At 39.5% G+C, this 17,648-nt stretch overlaps 1 protein-coding gene across 1 annotated transcript in view; it reads left to right on the forward strand.

Moving 5' to 3' along the window:
* The first annotated feature begins 10,893 nt into the window (after positions 1-10,893).
* The window catches only part of LOC112721545 (TOM1-like protein 1), a 28,118-nt gene continuing 21,363 nt past the window's right edge, over positions 10,894-17,648 (forward strand). The window contains 6 exon segments of the mRNA XM_025772599.1: positions 10,894-10,957; positions 11,523-11,571; positions 11,688-11,769; positions 12,996-13,232; positions 13,455-13,599; positions 13,602-13,696. Of these exon segments, the coding sequence (XP_025628384.1) occupies positions 10,894-10,957; positions 11,523-11,571; positions 11,688-11,769; positions 12,996-13,232; positions 13,455-13,599; positions 13,602-13,696 (672 nt within the window).

Below are 17,648 nucleotides of genomic sequence, written 5' to 3' on the forward strand. Positions count from 1 at the left end.
CGCCTGCTGTAGCAAGACGATGTTGCAATACCTTGGAATGCCTCTCAATTGGAATTCTACAAAAAGTACTCCCCTAATTCAGTCAGGACAGCTAAGTAGATTGAATTGTTGCAATTGAAGCAGGGTCAAATGTCTATAGCCGAATATACAAACAATTTTGAGGAATTATGTCGATTTTCCAAGATTTGTCAAGGTGCTCTGGGGGACTTTAAGGAATGGAACTGCATCAAATATGAAGGAGGGCTCCAAAGTGATATACTGAGTTCAGTGGGTCCGATGGAGATTAGAGTTTTCTCATACTTGGTAAACAAGAGTAGGGTCGCAGAAGAGTGTTTAAAGAAGGTTGCTATGGAAAGAAATGATGGCCGGGAATTTCACCGAAGGGAACATAATCAGAACTTCGCACCAAGGGGCCAAGAATTCAAGAGAAAAGGAAAACGTTCAGCGGCTACTTCTGATGATTCAAATTGTCAGAATTGCGGAGGCTATCACCCGAATAGGCCGTGTCATTTTGGTTTGGGCTTATGCTATAAGTGCGGTTGTCCTGGGCATATGTCCTGGAATTGTCCACATGGGAGAACTTAGGGTGCCGATCGGTCACCACGAGGTAGAGGTAATCGCGAAACCGCTAATGTAATTTCAATCATGCTATAGAATATTGTGACATTGCATTTATTTGTACTTAAGATAGAAGTGACAAATTAGGATTTAAGGTAATTAACTTAGAACCAACGTAAGAGTGCTACGTGAGGTAGTGACACCAAATGATAAATTCTTGAAGACAAACAAATCAGAGTGACGCAACAGAAGTGGATTGGATGATATATAAGGGATCGGAAGATTGAGGAATGTGTGGGGTTATTGTTTGAAACGCAATGATAGTGAACTACGAGGATGAGGAACGGAACGGATTCAACCTTTAGTTGCTAATCATTTGAGAGGCGAGTGAAGATGAGACCAAATCACTATTGCGAGAGAGTTTCTGAGACAATCCTGAAAGTGTACCAGAACCTCCATCTCGAAGAGAAAGCGAGATTGCGATAGACTTAGTGTCGGAAGCCGGATCAGTTTTGATTGTACCGCAACTGAAGACACCATTATAATCGGTAGAACCTAGGATCGAGTTAAAAGGAGTATTAGAAGAGAAAACTGTCCGACTAAGTGTTTTCCTGTGAGGGGCACCTGTTATGCCAGTGAAGAAGGAAGATAACAACAGAATCTACGCAAACCGATCAAATCTTCTTTTAAGACCTGCATTGGAACTCTACATGGACTCCTTCTTAAACGACTTGAGCATCTTTCTAGTCTTACTCTTTACGCACATGAATCTTGTTTCTTCCAAGATGAGCTTGAGCTTGTCTTGGTATAACCACGTAATCCTTGAATTTTGGGAACTTGATGTGAGTATATTTGCTCTCATTTGCAAATCATATTCTTCAAAATCAGTTGAGACTTCTTTGAACTCTTTTCTTGAGATGCACCTTGATTCTTCTTCTTGTGCATTTAATTATTTTGGTATGACTCAGTTTGATCATATATAAAGCTTTCTTTTGGTTTCTTGTGTATATCCTTCGTGTGGCTCATTTGTCAATCAGAATGTAATATTTTTATTAAAAATTGACTCGTACTGAATTTTTCATTGCGCACAACTCTTAGATAAAACCATTAAAATGTTAATTCCCTAGAGCAAGACTTTTGAACCCCTGTGGCACTACGAAGAATTTTGGAGCCTTAATTCTTGACAACCATATTACCTGCGGTTAAGTTAATACTTTCGGATGTACCTTTTGTTGGACACCTAGATACGACGAAGGCTGTCAGACCTTGTAAGAAAGATTAAAATCTGTGCCAGAATTCATGATGCTGTTAGATAATCGTGGAACAAGTGACCAAGTCCATTTTGTCCATCAGAGCAAACTAATTATCGGAGATATTAAGGAGACTATTGATGCACGGAAAACTTGTCTCTCAACAAATCTCCCTTCGGCAAGTGTACCGAAGTTGTCGTCAAGTAAAAACTCACAATAGAGTGAGGTTGAATCCCACAGGGATTGATTGATCAAGCAACTTTAATTAGAAGAATGTTCTAGTTGAGCGAATCCAGGATTTGGGTTGAGAGTTGCAGAAAATAAAATGGCGGGAATATAAATAACAGAAAAATAAATGCTAGAATTAAAGGACTGGAAGTAAATGACTGAAAATAAATTGCAGAATTATAAATGGGAATGGGGGATTTGCTCATAAAAGTAAATGGCAGAAATTAAAGAGAATGGGTAAGATCAGAGATGGGGAGTTCATTGGGCTTAGGAGATGTTGCAATTCTCCGGATCAAGTTCATTTTCATCTCTTCCTCAATCAATGCACTCATTGATCTCCTTGGCAATCTTAAGTGATTGAATTACAATTTCTTGCAATTCAATCTCTCAAATCTTGATCAATAGCCAATTCCTTGGTCAATTGCTCATGAGAAGAGATGAAGTACGGTCACTGATTATACCACATGCATTTCCCAAACCAAGTATTGAGAGGGTTATAGTCACATACCCATCCAAACCCAATTTGGTCCAGCATGAGAAAGCATTTCTAGCTTGATCTCTTCATTCCTCTTCCAAGGTTCAAAAGAGATCCAAGTTTGAATAGCTTCTCTTCCAAGATAACTACTCAATTGGATGAAGATCGAAAGCTTTCAAGTAAAATCAAGAGGAAAGATAGAAGAAGAAGAATGAAAATTAGTATTGATCCATTAAATTACAACAGAGCTCCCTAACTCAATGTAAAGAGTTAGTTGATCATTGCTCTACAAAAATAGAAAAGAAAGAAAGTGCAGAAAAGTAAAGATGAAGATTGAAACTGAAAATTCAACATTCATAAATGAAAAGTACAAAGAAAGAAAAGGAAAAGTGTGTGAGGGAAGGGAGTCCGAAGACCCCTCTTCCATCCCCCAATTCCCCAATTTCCAGCCTCGTCTAGCCTAAGATCCTTTCAATGTAAAAACTAAGGCCTTTATATAGGCTCTCCTAAATTACAAAATGAAATTAAAAGTAAATTACAATTAAATGAAAATTCCTATTCTAGATGCTTCTTGTGGCCTTGATTGGTTGACAATTGTGGGCTTGCTTGCTTGAGCTTTGAAGTGGGCTTGAGAGAGAAGTGAGTTAAGTTGAGGTCCAGGTGCTAAAGTTAGTGCTAAAGTTAGCCACACTAACGCTGCAAGTGTGGCGTTAGTGCTAAAATTATTGTGGCTAACGTTGCACTTGCTGCCCAGTTGGTGTTTTTGGGGCTTAAAAGATGTCTCTTGTTTGTGCTCAAATTTCATGCCCACTATTAAGTATTATATATCGTTGAAAAGCTCTGAATGTCAGCTTTCTAACGCATTAGGAATCACCTCAATTGGACCTCTGTAGCTCAAGTTATGCTCCTTTGAAGGGGACATGGTTGCTGGCATATATGCCAACGTTACTGGAAATGTTGATTGCCAATAACGCTAGCGATTTCCCGTTTCTGAAGCTCAAAATTAGTGTCCACCCCATACTATTATATATCGTTGGAAAGCCCTGGATGTCTACGTTCCAATGCCTTTGGAAGCGCATCATTTGGAGCTCTACAACTCGAGTTATACTTCTTGGAAGGTGAAGAGGTCAGTTGGCCAAAATACAGGCTGATACCATGTTCATTATTGCACTTTTGGGGCAGGTTTTCTCCCTCAAATTTAGTGTCAACCACGTAGTTCCATATATTCTTGGAAAGCTCTGGAATCCTACTTTCCAATGCCACTGGAATCACCTCATTTGAAGTTTTGTGGCTCAAGTTATTCTTGTTTGAAGAAGGCATGGTCAGGCTGCCAGGTGGGACTTTTGCCCACGTTAACTACCACGTTAACTAAGTTAACCTGAGAGTTAACGTGGCTCTTTGTGGCTTGTTTTGGTAACGTTAGTGACAATGTTTGGTGTCACTAATGTTGTCGACAACTTTTTCTTCTTCACGTTAACTTCCACATTAACTAAGTTAACGTGGAAGTTAACGTGACTCCTTGGGGTTGTGTGGTTGCTTTCAACGTTAGTGACAATGTTGGGTGTCACTAACGTTGTCGACCACCCTTGCCTCTTCACGTTAGCTCCCACGTTAACCAAGTTAACGTGAGAGTTAATGTGGCATTGTGCACTTAGGCCAACGTTAGTGACAATGTTGAATGTCACTAACGTTTTCTTCCTTTCCCCGTTTTAACGTTAGAGGCCACGTTAACTAAGTTAACATGGACTCTAACGTGGCCACTTATGAGCATTGGCCAACGTTAGTGATAATGTTAAGTGTCACTAACGTTGGCTCCATTTCCTTTCTTCAAAGTTAATGCCACTAACTTTTCTCACTAACGTTGTGGCTTTCCTTCCTTCCACGCTAGTGCCCACGTTAGTGTAACTAACGTAGCCACTAACGTGGCTCTTCTCTTCTTCTTTTGGCCTGAAATCAATCAAACAAATTGCATCAAAGTCTTACTCTTAATCATGGGATCATGCATCATCCAATTTATCATATAATTCATGCAAAATTCTCATGAAATCATGTAAAGTGCACAATGTATGCTTGAATCAAGATGTAAGTGAATATCTACCCAAAACTAGCTTATTTCCTAAGAAAATACATGAAACTACCTTAAAAACAGTAAAGAAAAGGTCAGTGAAACTGGCCAAAATGCCCTGGCATCACAACACCAAACTTAAAGCTTGCTTGTCCCTAAGCAAGTACTGGAACAAGAGAATGATGAATGGAATGTCAAGAGAAATGAGTCATTCTTGTGGAAGTCATGTCGCTGGTTTTATGGTGGTTTCATGCATAGCAACATAGGTTCATTCCTGGCTTTCAGACCTTTATCATGTCCTAGAATACTCACCATGATTGCATCCTATGAGACTTTTATTCATTGATCCTTTTGTTGTCATTTCAGGGCTTATTTGTGTAATTCAAGCTAAGTGCTCTGTAAGGAGGCAACTCTTTAAAATAAGCTTTCAGCCAACACTCCCGAACCAGTTGGTTCAAGGTGCTAGGTGTTGAAGCACCCCTAAGGACTTACTTGCTCAAGTATCTCCCCCATACATACACACCACAAGCATATGGTTTATTTATTTTCTTTTCTTGAGACCTTGGTGTCCAGCACCTCTTTGGGTTACTAAATGCTCTATAGTGAGGGTTACTCTTGATAGTGGACTTTCAGCTGATAATCCCGAGTTAGTTAACCCAAGTTACCAAGTGATAAGGCACCCCAAAGAGCTTATTCATCCAAGTAGATCCCTCACACAGGAGCACCACAGACACATGCCTCAAGATTAAAACCATTGGTGCCTTGCCTTATTGCTTACACTTTTTCTTTTATTTTTCAACCTTTGTTGTTCTTTCCCTTTTTCTTATTAGGATCTTCTTATTTAGCTAGTCTCATGAGGTGTTTCTCAAGCACAGTATTCATGACAGATAGTTGTCTTCCCACCTTCTGGTTGAACCAACTTAGCTAAGTTATGACTATACCATAAACTCATGAACTTACTCCATAGTATGAACTCTACTCTGGTCTTTAAAAACACTCATTCTCTTTTCATTTGATTCAAAGGGACAAGCATACTAGTAAGCAAGGTAAGGATACAGTAATGACATTCAGACTAGAAAACACAACCTTAATCAATAAAAAGTTTAAAAGACAGAACTGACATGCTTATTCACAAGGAGAAAGCACACATACATACAAAGAACATAGAAGACAATCATGCAAATTAAAGTGCTGGAAATAAGTAAGAGGAGAAAGAAACTTTACCACCTTGTATTTTATCTTCATTGTTGTTGCCCTTTTCCTCCTATTCTTCCCCTTCCCACACCAGACATAGAATGATTTCTTATACTCAAGCAACAATTAAAACAGTGGTCATGGGGTTTATGATGGATCATGAAAGTCTTAAAATAAAGTGTGCGTATGCATGTGTTTCAGCAAGCAAGATTATGGATCACAACAAAAGCACAAGAAGTAAAACAGAGACAATGTGATTGCATTAATAAGTGGTGTTGGCATGGTACTTTGCATGAAAGTTAAGTGGCAACACCAAACTTAGTATGCCACTGTCAATTTAGAATGTTGCAAGTACCCAGTGAAGATTAGAAATCAAATTGTTGCATGGCAACACCAAACTTAGAGTGCAATCATATGCCAAATTATTGAAAGTAAACTAAGCAAAGAAAGAAAATGTTACCTACGATTGGGTTGCCTCCCAACAAGCGCTCTTTTAATGTCATTAGCTTGACATGTTGTTCACAACTTTCTTCCTCTTCTTCCAGTTTGTCAAGAGGAATGACCTCAAGAGAAAAGAGGAGCCAGTTAATGCCCCTTGTTTTGAGTGCCTCTCCCCAGCAAGCCTTCTTCTGTTGTTAGCTTGAGTAAACTTGCTTGTTGGGGTGGGGGTGGGATGGCTTTTGGTTGATCTTTTCTTCTTCATGAATATTGTCCTTCTTTTCTTGGTTACCATCCTTTTGTTAGTGTTCATGTTGATTGCCTTTACCACCTTGATTTCAGGATTTGGGTATTGTATGATGGTTGGAGCATCCTCTTCATCAAGAACTTCTTGAATTGGTGGTTCAATGAACTCACCCTCTATGCAACTCTCTGTTTCCCTGGAGTGTGGACTCCCTTGATTGACTTCCTCCATTGTTCTTGACCTTTGAATGAACTCCTCTGTTTCTGGAGAGAGTGAAGTGGTTTCTCTTTGTGCTCTCAGCTCTTCAATGCATTGTTCTTCAGAATAGAGTTGTGCATTCTGTCTCAATTTTTCTTCATGGTCCCTTCTTGCTATTTTCTCCTCTTTGTTTGTCTTTATTATTTCTTCAAGGAGGAGTTCTATCCTAGTGAGTCTCTCTTCTTCTCTACTTCTTTTGAGCTCTTCCATGAAGAGTTCCATCCTAGCAAGTCTATCTAAAGGTGGTTGGGTAGGTTGTAATGGTTGTGAATGGAATTGGTTGTTTTGTGGTTGTGTGTTCTGAAAGTGGTATGACTCTTGTGGGTAGTGGATTGAGTTTTGTGGATGGTGAAATGAATTGTATGGATTTTGGATAGACTTTTGTGCTGAGGCATACTCAAATGATGAAGGATTTAGGCATGTGAAACTTGGAGGTGAGGTTGTATAATTGAGAGGTGATGGCTCTTGATGAATGGGGTATGAATGAGTGAAATCTCTTTGACTTTGATCTTCCCAGCCACAACTTGAGTAGTGATCAAAGTCATCAAAATATGGACCATTTTGTGACCCTGGGAAGCACCCCATTTCATGTTCTTGATACTCCCACCTACCTTGAGCATAGTAGAGTGAATCATTCTGTGGTGGTGGAGAGTTTTCCATGAAATTTGATTGACTAAGATATGATGGATGCTCCTTTCTTTCCTGCAGAAAGCTCTATCTCAAACAATAATCACCAAAAGAAATTGGAATCTCCATTGTCACAGATGAGGAAATTCCTAGTGAGGCAATATCACAAACAGTTGGTTAGCAGACAGATTTGAAAATAACAAAGAAAAACAAAAGAGTAGAGGGGGAAGGGAAGAAGTTTAACTAAAACAAAAAGTAAATCACTCAAACAGAAAATGAAATTCATAAAATAAAAATGCTCAATCTAGTGATCTTCCAATTTAATCATTGTTGATGCACAATCAATCCCCGGCAACGGCGCCATAAACTTGATGCGCGGAAAACTTGTCTCTCAACAAATCTCCCTTCGGCAAGTGTACCGAAGTTGTCGTCAAGTAAAAACTCACAATAGAGTGAGGTCGAATCCCACAGGGATTGATTGATCAAGCAACTTTAATTAGAAGAATGTTCTAGTTGAGCGAATCCAGGATTTGGGTTGAGAGTTGCAGAAAATAAAATGGCGGGAATGTAAATAACAGAAAAGTAAATGCTAGAATTAAAGGACTAGAAGTAAATGACTGAAAATAAATTGCAGAATTGTAAATGGGAATGGGGGATTTGCTCATAAAAGTAAATGGCAGAAATTAAAGAGAATGGGTAAGATCAGAGATGGGGAGTTCATTGGGCTTAGGAGATGTTGCAATTCTCCGGATCAAGTTCATTTTCATCTCTTCCTCAATCAATGCACTCATTGATCTCCTTGGCAATCTTAAGTGATTGAATTACAATTTCTTGCAATTCAATCTCTCAAATCTTGATCAATAGCCAATTCCTTGGTCAATTGCTCATGAGAAGAGATGAAGTATGGTCACTGATTATACCACATGCATTTTCCAAACCAAGTATTGAGAGGGTTATAGTCACATACCCATCCAAACCCAATTTGGTCCAGCATGAGAAAGCATTTCTAGCTTGATCTCTTCATTCCTCTTCCAAGGTTCAAAAGAGATCCAAGTTTGAATAGCTTCTCTTCCAAGATAACTACTCAATTGGATGAAGATCGAAAGCTTTCAAGTAAAATCAAGAGGAAAGATAGAAGAAGAATAATGAAGATTAGTATTGATCCATCAAATTACAACAGAGCTCCCTAACCCAATGTAAACAGTTAGTTGATCATTGCTCTACAAAAATAGAAAAGAAAGAAAGTGCAGAAAAGTAAAGATGAAGATTGAAACTGAAAATTCAACATTCATAAATGAAAAGTACAAAGAAAGAAAAGGAAAAGTGTGTGAGGGAAGGGAGTCCGAAGACCCCTCTTCCATCCCCCAATTCCCCAATTTCCAGCCTCGTCTAGCCTAAGATCCTTTCAATGTAAAAACTAAGGCCTTTATATAGGCTCTCCTAAATTACAAAATGAAATTAAAAGTAAATTACAATTAAATGAAAATTCCTATTCTAGATGCTTCTTGTGGCCTTGATTGGTTGACAATTGTGGGCTTGCTTGCTTGAGCTTTGAAGTGGGCTTGAGAGAGAAGTGAGTTAAGTTAAGGTCCAGGTACTAAAGTTAGTGCTAAAGTTAGCCACACTAACGCTGCAAGTGTGGCGTTAGTGCTAAAGTTATTGTGGCTAACGTTGCACTTGCTGCCCAGTTAGTGTTTTTGGGGCTTAAAAGATGTCTCTTGTTTGTGCTCAAATTTCATGCCCACTATAGAGTATTATATGTCGTTGGAAAGCTCTGAATGTCAGCTTTCTAACGCAATTGGAATCACCTCAATTGGACCTCTGTAGCTCAAGTTATGCTCCTTTGAAGTGGACATGGTTGCTGGCATATATGCCAACGTTACTGGAAATGTTGATTGCCAATAATGCTAGCGATTTCCCATTTCTGAAGCTCAAACTTAGCGTCCACCCCATACTATTATATATCGTTGGAAAGACCTGGATGTCTACTTTCCAATTCCTTTGGAAGCGCATCATTTGGAGCTCTACAACTCGAGTTATACTTCTTGGAAGGTGAAGAGGTCAGTTGGCCAAAATACAGGCTGATACCATGTTCATTATTGCACTTTCAGGGCAGGTTTTCTCCCTCAAATTTAGTGTCAACCATGTAGTGCCATATATGCTTGGAAATCTCTGGAATCCTACTTTCCAATGCCACTGGAATCACCTCATTTGAAGTTTTGTGGCTCAAGTTATTCTTATTTGAAGAAGGCATGGTTAGGCTGCCAGGTGGGACTTTTGCCCACGTTAACTACCACGTTAACTAAGTTAACGTGAGAGTTAACGTGGCTCTTTGTGGCTTGTGTTGGAAACGGTAGTGATAATGTTTGGTGTCACTAACGTTGTCGACAACTTCTTCTTCTTCACGTTAACTTCCACGTTAACTAAGTTAACGTGGAAGTTAACGTGACTCCTTGGGGTTGTGTGGTGGCTTTCAACGTTAGTGACAATGTTGGGTGTCACTAACGTTGTCGACCACCCTTGCCTCTTTACGTTAGCTCCCACGTTAACCAAGTTAACGTGGGAGTTAACGTGGCATTGTGCACTTAGGCCAACGTTAGTGACAATGTTGAATGCACTAACGTTTGCTACCTTTCCCCCTTTTAACGTTAGAGGCCACGTTAACTAAGTTAACGTGGACTCTAACGTGGCCACTTATGAGCATTGGCCAACGTTAGTGATAATGTTAAGTGTCACTAACGTTGGCTCCATTTCCTTTCTTCAAAGTTAATGCCACTAACTTTTCTCACTAACGTTGTGGCTTTCCTTCCTTCCACGTTAGTGCTCACGTTAGTGTAACTAACGTAGCCACTAACGTGGCTCTTCTCTTCTTCTTTTGGCCTGAAATCAATCAAACAAATTGCATCAAAGTCTTGCTCTTAATCATGGGATCATGCATCATCCAATTTATCATATAATTCATGCAAAATTCTCATGAAATCATGTAAAGTGCACAATGTATGCTTGAATCAAGATGTAAGTGAATATTTACCCAAAACTAGCTTATTTCCTAAGAAAATGCATGAAACTACCTTAAAAACAGTAAAGAAAAGGTCAGTGAAACTGGCCAAAATGCCCTGGCATCAACTATACACCAAGGAGAAGGTGGGATTTCACAGTGCGCTAGACGCCTTGTATTGATCTAAAACTGGAAGTATCCAGCATTGTAGTCCCTGAGTTTGATAGTCGAGACAATGAAAAAGGCAATTTAGGATTCTCACTACGAAAAGCCGACATAAAATTTATGCAGATTGAGAGAGTGAGCCTAGAGAGTTTAAGAGAGAACGCTGTGTATTCTTAGAAACTACTTCGGCGACCGGTAAGAGGAGAGCGATCAACTTAAAGGAGTTTATTTGGAGGACGATGGGCCGTCTAAGGGGCTAGAACAATTTGAACCAGTTCAATTAAAAAAGGATATGAAGTTTTGACTAACCCCAATCAGGATTGATGACGTAAACGTAAGGAACTCTGAGGAAAATAAATCTTATTAGAGAGGTGACTTGGAAATCAAGTCAGAATGGAGAAGCGCACCGAAGATCTTGAATTAGAAATGGGGACAGACTATCCGCACCTAGTTGCAGGTAACTGAATTCAAATTTTGTGGGCAAAATTCCCAATTAGGTGGGTAGAATGTAAAACTCGGTTAATTAATGAATAATTAACCCATAAATTAAAATTTATTTTCGAGAATTAAAAATGTGATTTTTATGGTTTAATGTGATAGAGAAAATTAAAACGAGAATTTTGACACAAATTTTCAAGAAATTGGCCCAAGATTGGGCCGAACGGACCAAATTGGTCGAACCGGACCCAAACCGGGCCCGTGGGCCCCACCCACTCACTTGATAAAGTGGGTTTAGATCTTCTCTCTCCCTTCTTGCATGCTAAACACGCTGCTGGGCAGCCATGGAAGAGAGGAACACTTCCAAAAACATAAACCCTTGGTTAGTTTCAATCTTTGATAACTTTTGATCCGGAGCTCCGATTGGCGCACCGTTTATCGCCACATGACCACGGCATCGAGCTCTACAAAGCCCATAACTTTATTCAAGAGGTAAGGAATGATTTCAGTTCAGTTTCCTCATCCCTTGAATTCAAATTTTTGGATAAAAAGTGTTAAGATTTTGGGCTCTTTGATGTTATAAGATCCAAATAGCTTGAAGCGAATGCTTAGTCGTGCCTCTTTGATCTTTGGGTAAGGTAAGAGATCTCAAACCCTAGTGAAATTCTGAATTTAAGGTATTGGGTATTGAGTTATTGTGTTTGGGTATGATAATTGTGGTTTAGGAAGTGTGTATGTGCATATTGAAGCTTGAGTGATATCTTGGAAAGCTTGGAAATGAGCTTTGTTGGAAGCCTTGAGACCTTGAAAGTTGAATTTGAAGTGTTCCAGGTTAGACAGGAATCGGCCAAGGAATGGTTTTGGTTTCTTGTATCTAAAATGTAATATAGTGTGAAAACTTAGGCTAGTGACCCATAACATAGGAATTGAATTTGTGATGATGGTTGATTGGTTGTTGAAATTATTGTATGATTATGTGATTATTGGTTTTTGGAGGGTATGATGGAGATTCTTGATTGATGATGTTTGTGAGTTTATATGATGATGATACTTAGTATATGCAAAGGCTGAATTGAAGTTGAAATTTGTGCTAGGTACGGATAATTGGTCTTGTATGTTGATCATTGTGGAAATTAAAAATCTTGGTGGTAGAGTTTGATGAAAATGGAAGGTTGGTATTTGATGATGCATAAACTACAAGAAAAAAGGCCTATCGGGACGCTTTTTTCTTGCCACGCTTTTAAAGTGTGCCCAAAAGTGGTCAATGGCCACGCTTTTGTGAGGGTGGCCACTTGTTTGTGATTTGGCCACACTTTTTTGCCACACTTAAAAGCGTGGCCATAGAGAGAACTCGGCACGCTTTTATGATGGTGGCCATTGAATTGTGATTTGGCCACGCTTTTTTTTACCACACTTGAAAAGCATGGCCATAGAAAGAAACCGGCACGCTTGAAAAGCGTGGCTAGTTAGTTTTTCAATTATCACCTTTTTAAAGCGTGCCCATATCCTATGTTTATTTGGGCACCCTACAAAAGCGTACCGATAGAGTTCCCTCCTTCCAAAATTTAGTTTCCCACCCATTTTTTCACACTTAACTTTTTTTTTTTTAATTTTATCTTTTAACCCTATACTAGAAGTGTTGGTTTCGAAAATCATTTTTAACCCTAGCTGGCCGTCACTCACCCTTCTCATCTCTCCCAACAATGCCGCTGTCTCCCTCTCTCAACCCGTCACAACCCATCCCTCTAACCCGTCGCAGCACCTACATCCATCCCTACCTCGATGCTTATGCCCTGCGCCGCCGTCTCCCTCTCTCACACGCGTCGCGCCAACCATCAGCAACACTCGTCAGCGCAACTCATCAGCGCCACTCGTTAGCGGAAACCCGTCATCACCAATAGTCATTCTGCTAGTGTTGACATCTCTGGTGTTTATCCATAAATCAGTGGCAGGATCCGAAAGGAAATGATCGGTGGCGCCTCCATCGAGCTTGGCGTTGGATGCAACGCTGGCGTCGGCGGTAAAGATTCAATTCCTAGTTTAGGGTTTCTCTGAAGTCGCTGCTTGAAAGATTCGATTCCTTGTCCCTCATCTTTCTTGAAACCATCGTCAAGAATTGCAAGAAGGCTTTCTCTGAAGTCACTGCTGAGAGGGTTATTGATGATATGGTTAGGTTAATTGACGATCCTCAAATTGTTGTTATTAACCGCAACAAGGCTTTGATCATGATTAAGGCTTGGGGCGAATCCAGTGGCGAGCTTCGCTATCTTCCTGTTTATGAAGAAACATACAAGGTACTACTACCTTTTTTTCTGATTTCATGCATATCTGCTTCATTGTTAAGTTGAAGTCAAGGGACAATTTCTGATAATCATATCATGCCTAGGAACTAGAAACGCAAAATCCTGGGCTAAATTAAATTGATTGGGTTGGTTACTAGCTCTAGCTATTGAATTTGCTAGCGTGGGTTATTGTTAGTGTTATTGTTGATTGCTTGTTTCCATTTTGTGGTTCAGAGTCTGAAATCAAGGTGTATTCAGTTCCCTGGCCATGACAACGAGAGCTTAGCGCATATTTTCACTCCTTCACATTCGGTGTCTGAGGCTGAACTTGATCTTACACGCCAGACTCAGCATGATGATATTCCTGTGTAGAGTTTTACTCTGAACAAACTAAGGATGCTTTTGATGTTGCTAGAAATAGCATTGAGCTTCTTTTTACTGTGTTGTCTTATTTTCCACAACAAGATGTCTTGCAGGTAAATTTTATATATTTAGTTTCGTGTAATATTTGTTAGTATATATAGAAATATGCGTGATAGTGGAAGAATATGTGCACACAGCAGGGTCCAAATTAATTAAAGGTTCCACTATGGAATTGAAGAAAAAGTAGTCTACTCACCAAGTGGGCCCCAGAAGTGGATCTCTGCACCATCTGTCATAGTCTACTCACTTTTTGTAAACCTAGGCTACTAGTTTAGTATTTAAACAACTTTTAGAAACTTATTTTAAGAGGATGACATTTTAGATCTGAACTTTGTACTCATTTACGGCATGAGTCTCTAAACACCATTGTTGGGGGTAAGGAGCTCTGCTGTGTCTCAATGAATTAATGCAAGTATTTATGTTTTCCATACAAACATGCTTGTTCCTATCTAAGATATCCATTCGCGCCTAACTATGGAGAAGGTGATGATCAGTGACACTCATCACCTTCCTCAATCCATGAACGTGTGTCTGACAATCACCTCCGTTCTACATCAGATTGAATGAATATCTCTTAGATTCCTTAATCAGAATCTCCGTGGTATAAGCTAGATTGATGGCGGCATTCATGAGAATCCGGAAAGTCTAAACCTTGTCTATGGTATTCCGAGTAGGATTCTGGGATTGGATGACTGTGACGAACTTCAAAATCGCGAGTGCTGGGCGTAGTGACAGACGCAAAAGGATAGTAAATCCTATTCCGGTACAACTGAGAACCTGCAGATGATTAGTCGTGCGGTGACAGTGCACCTGGACCCTTTTCACTGGAAGGATGGATGGTAGCCATTGACAACAGTGATCCACCTACACACAGCTTGCCATAGAAAGACGTGCGTGTGTGAATCAGAAGAAGAGGAAAGCAGAGATTCATAAGACAAAGTATCTCCAAAACTCCAACATATTCTCCATTACTGCATAACAAGTAACCTTTAACCCATACTCTCGTGTTTATTCGCAATTCAACTGATAAATAAAATTGACTTCCTGACTAAGAATTGCAAGATAACCATAGATTGCTTCAAACCAACAATCTCCGTGGGATTCGACCCTTACTCACGTAAGGAATTACTTGGACGACCCAGTGCACTTGCTGGTTAGTGGTACGAGTTGTGAAAAGTGTGATTCACAATTCGTGCACCAAGTTTTTGGCGCCGTTGCCGGGGATTGTTTGAGTTTGAACAACTGACGGTTTATTTTGTTGCTTAGATTAGGAAAATTTTTCTTTTTGGTTTAGAGTTTCTTATTATTGTTCTTGGTTACAAATATCCTTCTTCAAAACAAGTGTTACATTTACTGCCCAATTGGTTAGAGCGTTGGTCTAAGTCTGTGGCAGTTTGGTACACTCTTTTTAAAATCTTTTTCAAAAATAATATTCTCTCTATTAAATTTTGTGCCAAACTTTAAGTTTGGTGTTTTCTTGTTGATTTCCCTTTGATTTTCGAAAATTTTAGTTGGTTTTCTAAAAATTTTAAGTTTGGTGTTCCTTGGTGTTTTCTCTCCAAAATTTTCGAAAACTAGGAACATTAGATCAAAAAATAAAATTTTAAATCTTGTGCTATTTTATTGTTTTTCTCTTTCCTCACAAAATTCAAAAATATCTTTTCTCTCTATTTATAAAACAAATTTTCGAAAATTATTTTCTAAAAATTCAGATTTTTTTTTAAAATTTAAAATCTTTTCCAAATCATACCTTTTTCAAAACTTCCTAACCACTTCCTCTCTCCTCAATTTTTTTGAAAATATTTACCTATTTTTTTTCTTTCTCTTTATTTTTTTTATTTATTTTCTAAATAAGTAAATAAATAAATAAATAAAAAGAAATTTTTTTTATTTGACATCATCTCCCTTTCTCCATCATGGATATAAGTGGAAATGAACAGTACAGGAGGACTCTGGGGTCATATGCTAACCCCTCTACTGCATCATATGGGAGTAGCATATGCATACCCTCCATTGGAGTCAGTAGCTTTGAGTTGAATCCTCAGCTCATTATCATGGTGCAGCAAAGCTGCCGGTATTCCGGTCTTCCACAGGAAGAACCTACAGAGTTTCTGGCACAATTTTTACAAATTGCTGACACAGTACATGATAAAGAAATAGATCAGGATGTCTACAGACTATTACTGTTTCCATTTGCTGTAAAAGATCAAGCTAAGAGGTGGTTAAATAACCAACCTAAGGCCAGCATAAGGACATGGAAACAGCTGACAGAAAAATTCCTGAATCAATACTTTCCCCCAAAACGGATGACACAGCTAAGGCTGGACATCCAAGGCTTCAAACAAGGAGATAATGAATCTCTTTATGATGCCTGGGAGAGATATAGAGAGATGCTACGAAAATGCCCCTCTGAAATGTTTTCAGAGTGGGTTCAGTTAGACATCTTCTATTATGGGCTTGCAGATGGAGCTCAGATGTCTCTAGATTACTCAGCTGGTGGATCTATCCACATGAGAAAGACAATTGAAGAGGCTCAAGAGCTCATTGATACAGTTGCCAGGAATCAGCATCTGTACCTAAGCAGTGACCCTTCCATGAAAGAAGAGGTTAAAACAGCAACTGCTGAACTCAGTCCTGTAAAACAAGCTACTGAATTCAATCAGCAATTGGACTTTCTAACAAAGCAGTTAGCCAAATTCAAAGATAGACTACAAGAGACAAGGATGGTTAATATAAATATGGAAGAACAATTAAAGCAAACAAAGCAGCAACTGTCAAGACAAATAACAGAAGAATGCCAAGCAGTTCAATTAAGAATTGGAAAAACATTAAATACCCCACCTTAAGGCAGCAAAGAGCTAAGGAATGAGCAAACCACCCAAAATTTACCTGAGGACAATAGGAGCCCAGGGAAAAGTAATTCTGGCATTAAAACGCCAGAAATTTGGTGGAAAGCTGGCGCTGAACGCCGAGACCATGCCCAAGACTGGCATTCAACGCCAGTAACAAGCAAGGACTGGCGTTCAACGCCAGAAACAAGCAAGGATCTGGCGTTGAACGGCCAAAATGGGCAAGATCTGGCGCTGAATGCCCAAAATGGGCACAGTTCTGGCATTCAGACGCCAGGAACAGACAAGGAGTTGGCATCTCACGTCACTCCAGCTTCTAACTCTGGCACTCAATTGCTAGTAAGGGATCAGACACACACAAATGCTGATAGCAACCCCTCTAAAAAGGCTTCTTCAACCACTTCTGCAGGCAATAAACCTACAGCAACTAAGGTTGAAGAATATAAAGCCAAGATACCTTATCCTCAAAAACTCCGGAAAGAGGAGCAGGATAAGCAATTTACTCGCTTTGCAGATTATCTCAGGACTCTTGAAATAAAGATTCCATTTGCAGAAGCACTTGAGGAAATACCTTCTTATGCCAAGTTCATGAAAGAGATCTTGAGTCATAAAAAAGATTGGAGAGAAACAGAAAGAGTTCTCCTCACTGAAGAATGCAGTGCGGTCATTCTGAAGAGCTTCCCTGAAAAGCTTAAAGACCCTGGGAGTTTTCTGATACCATGTATATTAGAAGGTCAATGCACCAAGACAGCTTTATGCGATCTTGGGGCAAGCATCAACCTAATACCTGCATCCACTATCAGAAAGCTTGGCTTAACTGAAGAAGTTAAACCAACCCGGATATGTCTCCAACTTGCTGATGGCTCCACTAAATACCCATCATGCGTGATTGAAGACATGATTGTCAGAGTTGGGCCATTCGCCTTTCCTACTGACTTTGTTGTGCTGGAAATGGAGGAGCACAAGAGTGCTACTCTCATTCTAGGAAGACCCTTCCTAGCAACTGGATGATCCCTCATTGACGTCCAACAGGGGGAAATAACCCTGAGAGTCAATGATGATGAGTTTAAGTTGAACGCTGTTAAAGCCATGCAGCATCCTGACACATCAAAAGACTGCATGAAAGTTGATCTTATTGACTCTTTGGTAGAAGAGA

The sequence above is a fragment of the Arachis hypogaea genome, chromosome 11, assembly GCF_003086295.3.
Source record: "Arachis hypogaea cultivar Tifrunner chromosome 11, arahy.Tifrunner.gnm2.J5K5, whole genome shotgun sequence".
Classification (NCBI taxonomy): Eukaryota; Viridiplantae; Streptophyta; class Magnoliopsida; order Fabales; family Fabaceae; genus Arachis; species Arachis hypogaea.